Raw genomic sequence first — 6,929 nt, 5'->3', positions numbered from 1 at the left:
CAGGACTGGTTCCTGGAGCTTATCGGTCCGTGGAAGTCTTTCACATGCTACTTATCACCTTGTATTTTTCCTCTTAGGCCCGCTGTTTCTGGTAACAGTTTCTCCATCTGTGTGCCAAGTACCTCTAGAGCACATTCACTTAAACTCACAGCAAAGGGCTTTGATGTATCCATTGCTGTTGAACACGAGAAGAGAAAACCAAATATTAGACAGTTCTGTGGATGTCATCTTTAAGAAATTGGCTTCTGTTGTTTGTAACTCTGTCATGAATTGATTGCCACCTTCTTTCCATTGTAGGCTGTACTTCATTATGAAAGGCAGCTATTGTGTGGTTTCTGGTGCTTCTGGCGTAGAACAACAGCTGCATGTTTGGAGGAGCAAGAGAGCTTGGTTCGTGCGAGAGATCACCACAGTAACGTGCTGCTGCTAAAGGCTTTCTGTCTATGGAAGCAAAATACTCAGGAGAGAAAATCAGAGTAAGAAGTTTTTTTTAAAAGGGAGAATTAGTTGGGCTGGCTCTGTGGTAGCCTCCTTTTGACAAAGCAGCATATAATTCACAATGATTCTGACTCCTTATTTGTGCTTTGGAATCTCCTAGTTTGTCTTCCAGTAAATGCCTTTCTGAAAATAGCAAGTGTGGACTTGAGTCTGTGCTAGATGGGTTCAGCAACATGGATTGCACTGTAGGAAAAATAATTATTTTTCTTACAGGAGGCTCAAGGAGATGCAAGCCTTAAGATTTCAATATTCAATGTGTCTGCAGAAGACATGGAACAAGTGGAGGGAGGTGAGCGAGCTAACAGATGGGGAAGAGCTTGAATTCTTTTTGTTATGTTAAAATTGATTGTACCCAGATGGCTAAAAATTAAATTGTTAATTTTAAACACTGGTCATTCCTAAGCTCTCCTCCTTTTCCAGGTGGATAAAAGCAGGTCAGAGTGGGTGAAACAGGAATTGGGTAGGGAGGAGAGGGAATTCCTGGATTTCTTGGTCACTTGTCTAGGTGTAGTGAGAATGGAACTATAGTTTAGGAGATTTACCTGGGAATGTAACCAGAGTTAGTGTGGTGGAATTGTCCCTGGCCAGTACTGTCTATGTTCCTCTCAGAACTTTAAGTTAGAAGCTTGCAGCAAGGCCATGGTGTCTGGTCTGTAGTTGTGTACGGGTCATAGCAGGCCCTGTCAGATGCACTTTGCTTTTGTGCTTGGCCTTTTTCTTGCCATGATGTACCACATGTGCCTTGCAACGAGTCTTGAGAATCTATGAGAAATCTTAGACGCTAGTCCATTGGCCCAGAACTCTTAACTTGAGTGAATTGCATCAGTTGTCAAGAGGATTTGTAAAAAGAGCAGGAAAAAAAAGCCTCTACTAGGCCTTTTGGAGGAACAGCAGCGTGTATCACCAGCTTGAGTGAAAACCTGATAAAGCAAGGTAAAGCATTGCTCTCTGCCATTTCCTATTTTCCCTCCACCGTGTATATGTATAGGTGTTTTTTCTTCTTTTCCTCCTCCCTCCTTACAGTATGTGGAACATCAGCGTGAGAAATGGAGTAAGTTGGTGCAAGCAGATGTGCACTATCGGCACGTGTTACTGGGCAAGACCTTGGCAGCCTGGAAGGTAGGCGGGAATGTCCTTTTCTTTGAGGGAGTTGTCTATGTGTGCTTAAGTGAAGAGCTGCCATGCTGTGTCTGGGCGCTTACATACCAAGTGTGCGAGGTAGGATGGCACCTACTGAAGATAGGGTTGTATAAGCTCTAGGATTGCTTTTTGGAGCAAAAGAACCAATGTAATCTTGTGGCTTTGATGAAGGGTATATAACAGCTGGCATTAGCTAGTGTGTAATGACTGTTCATCTCTGAAAAGCAGCATTTGATTTCACCAGCTGTAACCTCTGCTTTTTTTTTATACTCTACTGCTGCTACTAAGAATTTCCATATGTCTTCTCTCCTCAGATGTTGGCAGTTAAGGGAAATTCTATCTCTAACTGTTTTTCTTGCAGAGTTACCAACGTAACGTACAGTGCATTCTATATCAAGTAGCTGAAAAGGAGAAGCAGCACGCTAGAGTACTGCTGCGGTAAGCCTGTGTTTCCTTGTGCAACAAGAGATAGAAGTGACTGCACTGCTGTCAAATCACTCTTTCTTTCACTGCCACCTTTGTAAACTTTTGAGTGTTCAGTGCAAGGAATTGACTTGGTTGTGCATTGCTGTTCCTGTGCAGGTCACCTAGCTAATAGAAGTCAACCTCTTCATGGATTGCCATCTGTTTTGCTTTAACTTTTTTTTTTTTAAATCTCTGTTTAGTCCCGTGAGACACAGCTGACAGCAAACTGTATCGTACCTTGCAGTGCATGGATTCTGACTGCTGTGATGTTAAAGCAGCCTGGAAGATGCAGAGGATGTCTTGTGTTATAGTGAGAAGAGGGATTAATATCACTTTGTATTGGTTGTAGTTGCTTTCATTTTAGCTACCTCATTTGTTTTAATGCTATACAACTTGATTGGTTTTGGAGCCCAATTGACTCACCTTAAGATGTCAGATTTCAGGGTGTGTTCTGTTTTTGCACTGCCTTCTCTTCAGCAGAGACCTGAAGGGGCAGAAGTGGATTTCCAAACTGAATTTATAGAGGCAGCTGGTTTTGCTTCCCCTGTGAGTGGGAAGGTGCCAAATGAACCAAGTCAGAATCTTCCTTAATGGTTTTCGTTTGTTTGTTTTTCATTTTTTATATATTTTGCTTTCAGACAGCGTCTGTGTGTGTGGAGAGAAAATGCCCTCATTCTTATACGTGAAGCAAAGGCAACTACTCGGGCAGATGAGCACTACAGGAGAGCGATCCTGTCAAAGGTAGGGTCTGTATAGCAGACACCAAGGTGCAAGTACAGTTGCTAGGTCAGGCAGGAGTCAGGTAATGCAGTTAGAGGGATCAAAAACTTAATCTTCACTACTAAGAAAGGTCTAAAAAATGGGAGTCCCATCTTGTTTTTCAGGCTTCTATGAAACTTACCTCTGAGCTTGTGAATTTTCCTCCTCTTTTCTTTCTCCCTGTTTCCTAGAAGGAAGGGAAAAGCAGTAGGATGATACAGTATAGTAGTATTACCTTGGGGTGGGGCAGATGGATGGAAAAGAAGAATACCTTGAAAAATGCCAGAGGCATTTTTCGCCCTCTGAAATACTGCTGTGTTTAATTTGTAGGAAGTTTGCACTGTCTTTCTGAGCGTTGTGTGAAAAACGAGATGGAAATGGTTATGGCACCAGCAATGCGGACTGCATTGCTTCCCCTTCCAAAGAACATTGCAATGTCAGTCTGTATCCTGTCTCTTGTTTGTGTTGTATCTTCAGGTGTTGCTACAGTGGAGATACGCTGCCTTGCTGCAAGTGGGTAGCCGTCAGCAGAAGGTGACAGCTGTGATGGAGGCCAGAAAACGTTTGGATATCGGTGAGCTGATGGAGATCTCAAAAGACTTAGTTATCTGTGTAGAATCTTCAGAAAAACATGGCGTAGTAGGGCAGTCTTTTGTGTCATCTTTACAGGTGAAACGACTGGATAGTCTATTAAGCCTAAGAAGGATGTCTCCCCCGATAGAATGAGGAGTGACTTGGGACTCCAAGTGATCTGTTGAAGGCTTCTTGTGTGACTTTTGCTTCTCTATTAATTCCTTGTTCGTATAAGGGATAGTACACTTCCTTGCTCAAAGGAATTTTGAGAAGCTCAGATGTCTCTGTTTTGAGGGCAGTGCAAGTAATCTTGCCAGTTACTGCTTCAGTCTTTCTCTAGTAATTGGTAGAGAAAGGCCCTTAAACTTCACAAGCATTTTCATGGTATTAGCCATATGTTTTTGGCATGAGGATTCTGAAGCATAGAGGGGAAATGATTTCCTAAAGGTTATAAAATGTCAATGGCAGCACGGCAGAATTGCATGTCCCTGCTCACTGTCTTCCACCTGAAGTGTTTTACAATCCTTCTTCCCAGTGCTGAGTACTGTCAGTGACGAGTATTGGCAGTGTTAGGTGTTGCTAAAACAGTCTGGAAGGGTAGCTGATTACTTCATACTCTTTGAGATTCACAGTGTCCTTTTGGTACTTTAGTTCACTCATCTTTTCACTACAGTGCGTTTGCAGACCCTGTTTCTTCACTGGAAGGAATTAACCAGGGAGTCTCTGATGCTGAGGGCTCAGCAGCACGAGGCAGTACAGCACCACCAGCAGCACCTACTCCAGAAGTACCTGGTGAAATGGAGGAAATATCATCAGTGGTGCCTTGCGAAAATGGTGAGAAGGATCGGCAACCTCCCCAGCCAGTGACCCAGGGTGGGAAGGGTGGGAAGTTACAAGTGTGGATGAGCAGGCTGTGTCCTCTGGTGAAGGGAACGGTAGTCTTGGGTGGGGAGGAGCACGACAGTCTCGTGCATTGAGGAAGGAACATGCTTGTGTCTTGCCTGCAAAAGCTTTGATAGAACTAATAGACTAACAAGAGCTGACAAGCTGGGCTTGCTGCGTGGCCATCATTTACTGTTAATGAAATCCCTGCTGGGCTCTTAGTTATTTGCAAATGGGCACTTAGATATTGAGGATGGCCTCAACAGAGCAAAGGGAGGATGATAAAGGTTGTTTGGTACTTCATTTGCTTTAGTAGCATTTGGCTCAGATAAGTGGGATTTGTGTGCAAGTGACTCTGTTTTGGTTGCCTTACAGTTGCTGCAGAGGTGTGGAGATCAGCTAATGGCTCGTAGACTTTGCTCTGCTTCCTTCTCTTGCTGGAAAACACGGGTAAGGAATTGTGCCCTTGCTGATGCTTATCCCTTCTTCATATTTAATTTACCCAAGAGGACCACAAAAATTTATTTAAACATTTTCTAGATTTTTGGTTCCACTAGTTCAAGAGACACCTTACTGTGCACTGGGTGAACTGAGTAGTTGGTTCTGCTGTGGCTCCACCAGCACTTCCTGTTTGGTTGATGCTTTGGCTAGTGTTTTTGGTGTGGGATGTGTAAACTCCTAACCTGGTTGCTGTGCAATTTTTTTCCCTGATAGCTGTTGCAGCAGCAGTGGGAAAAGCAGAAGATGGTGCAAGCCTTGTGGCATTGGTCCCTTTCATTGCAGAGAAAGGTAAAAGGATGTGGGGGGCGGGAGCAGACGAGGGAATTTGGAGGTATGCAGATTTAACTGCAGTCAGCAGAGAGCACGTGGAGTATCTGTTTCCTTTTGTCTTTGGGGTGCTATATGTTATTTTAGGATTCAGCAAAACTGTCCCTAAATACTCTTATCTGATTAAAATATTTGCACGTTTTTACCCATCCAGCCTCATCTGACTTAAATCCCTGTCTCTTTGTCCTTGTGGTAGTGTGCTGCTGTTGCTGTGTGTTGCTGCTCTGCCTGTTACTATCCAGTGGAAGAGACTGTTCCTGTCTGCAGGGGGAGTCCCTGGCCCAGAACCTGTGTTTAACGGTGGCAGCTCTCCACTGTTTATGTTGTAGGTATTTGATGCTTGGCTCAGATTTGCCAAGGGGCAACAGCAGAAGAAAGGTCACCTTGAAAAAGCCACAGGAGTTTACAACACTACTCTTCTGAGAGGAGGTGTAACCCGGGTCTTGAGATACACTGCTGGCATGAAACAGTTGCAGGGACAGCTCCAAGCCCAGCGCCAGCTGAAGGTGAGAGACTAGTGATTGCTCAGACACATCCAGGACTAGCCTACTCATGTGTGCTTATGTGTATATGTCTGAGTCCTACATCTTGGCTCTTGTTTGTCTGATATGTGCTTTTGCCTGTGGTTCAAAGCAAAACACCCTGTCCTTTCATTCAGCTGAGATTAGAGCACTTCAGACTTGTGTTTCTAATTGGGAACCTTTCTTAATGAAGCTATTCCAAAACTGGCCAATTCCAGCCATAGACGGTATTGCCGGATGAAGCCTTTGCATGTGGCTCAGGTCTGGTCTCTAAATTCTGCTCTAGAATGAAGCATTAGAAGCTGTGTCTAACCCTGTCTTAGCTTTGGCACCACTTAGACTTTCAAATGCAGGCTTGTGTCACTTCTGAGTATCAGCCCAGCCCTGCATGTGGAAAGGAAGATAGGGATGCCTTTACTGATTGTGCTTTTCCTGCTCCTGGGCAGCTTTCCCAGCTCCTTTCCAGGTTTTCAAGACAGTAGTTGCTCCATTTGCTAGTGTGCAGCCTGCCTTATTGCAGAAGCACCCAATTAATTCTCCTTACCCAAATGTTACCACAATGGACCTGCTAATTTAGTGGAAAGCTGGTATGGCTGTGAGGCCATCAGAAATCTCAGTTCCTTTCTGCGTTGTTCTTCTCCCTGGGGGCGTGGTGGTGTTTCCTGCTGTCAGTCATGAAATGCTCTGCTATTCTTTGTGTTGGCAGGCAGCCTACAACCTTCACCAGTCAGTGTATCGTTGTGCCATGCTGTGGAAACAGAAGGCTCTCTGGGAGAAACTAAATAAGCCTTGTTCTTTCCTACCACCTCTGAAGAAGCAAGTGACATTTAAAATGCCTTATGTTAGCCCTGAGACAAGAGGACATTCAGCAGAGGAAAAGCCATGGCCTTCGAAATGCAGTCATCTACCATTTCAGTTTGCTGATGGGTACTCGAGCCTCAGTGATTCGTGAGTGTAAAGTTCTAGTCCCTGGTATATACGTAGTCTGTCTGTGTCTCTCATTTTTGTATTTCCAAGTTTTCACACTGATGACTGTTAGTTCCCTGCAGTTTCCCTAACTCTTTTTCTGACCCTGCATCATAAGGCTGGCATTGCAGAGTTATAGAAAAGCTGCTACACAATGCATGCATTAGCCCACGTATAATGAAAGCATTTGTGTCTTTATCCTTGCATATCAGTGACAGGTAGAATAAAGTCAGCTTTCCGCTATGCATTTCTCAACGTACCACTGTGAATTCATGGAGCATTGGTCATTTATCATCG

General features: G+C 44.1%; 1 protein-coding gene across 1 annotated transcript in view; it reads left to right on the top strand.

The window, feature by feature from the left end:
• Nucleotides 1–6,929, top strand: part of SFI1 (Sfi1 homolog, spindle assembly associated (yeast)) — a 26,828-nt gene that overhangs the window by 14,516 nt on the left and 5,383 nt on the right. Inside the window, exons 15-25 of the mRNA XM_010141965.1 lie at nucleotides 298–476; nucleotides 712–787; nucleotides 1,522–1,617; nucleotides 2,000–2,076; nucleotides 2,742–2,844; nucleotides 3,340–3,436; nucleotides 4,109–4,269; nucleotides 4,693–4,767; nucleotides 5,032–5,106; nucleotides 5,475–5,651; nucleotides 6,373–6,614. Of these exons, the coding sequence (XP_010140267.1) occupies nucleotides 298–476; nucleotides 712–787; nucleotides 1,522–1,617; nucleotides 2,000–2,076; nucleotides 2,742–2,844; nucleotides 3,340–3,436; nucleotides 4,109–4,269; nucleotides 4,693–4,767; nucleotides 5,032–5,106; nucleotides 5,475–5,651; nucleotides 6,373–6,614 (1,358 nt within the window). The remainder of the gene's footprint in view (nucleotides 1–297; nucleotides 477–711; nucleotides 788–1,521; nucleotides 1,618–1,999; nucleotides 2,077–2,741; nucleotides 2,845–3,339; nucleotides 3,437–4,108; nucleotides 4,270–4,692; nucleotides 4,768–5,031; nucleotides 5,107–5,474; nucleotides 5,652–6,372; nucleotides 6,615–6,929) is intronic.

The sequence above is a fragment of the Buceros rhinoceros genome, unplaced genomic scaffold (assembly GCF_000710305.1).
Source record: "Buceros rhinoceros silvestris isolate BGI_N320 unplaced genomic scaffold, ASM71030v1 scaffold14120, whole genome shotgun sequence".
NCBI classification, from domain to species: domain Eukaryota; kingdom Metazoa; phylum Chordata; class Aves; order Bucerotiformes; family Bucerotidae; genus Buceros; species Buceros rhinoceros.
The sequence above is the reverse complement of the archived record's forward strand: the minus strand, read 5'-3'. Positions and strand labels throughout refer to the sequence as shown.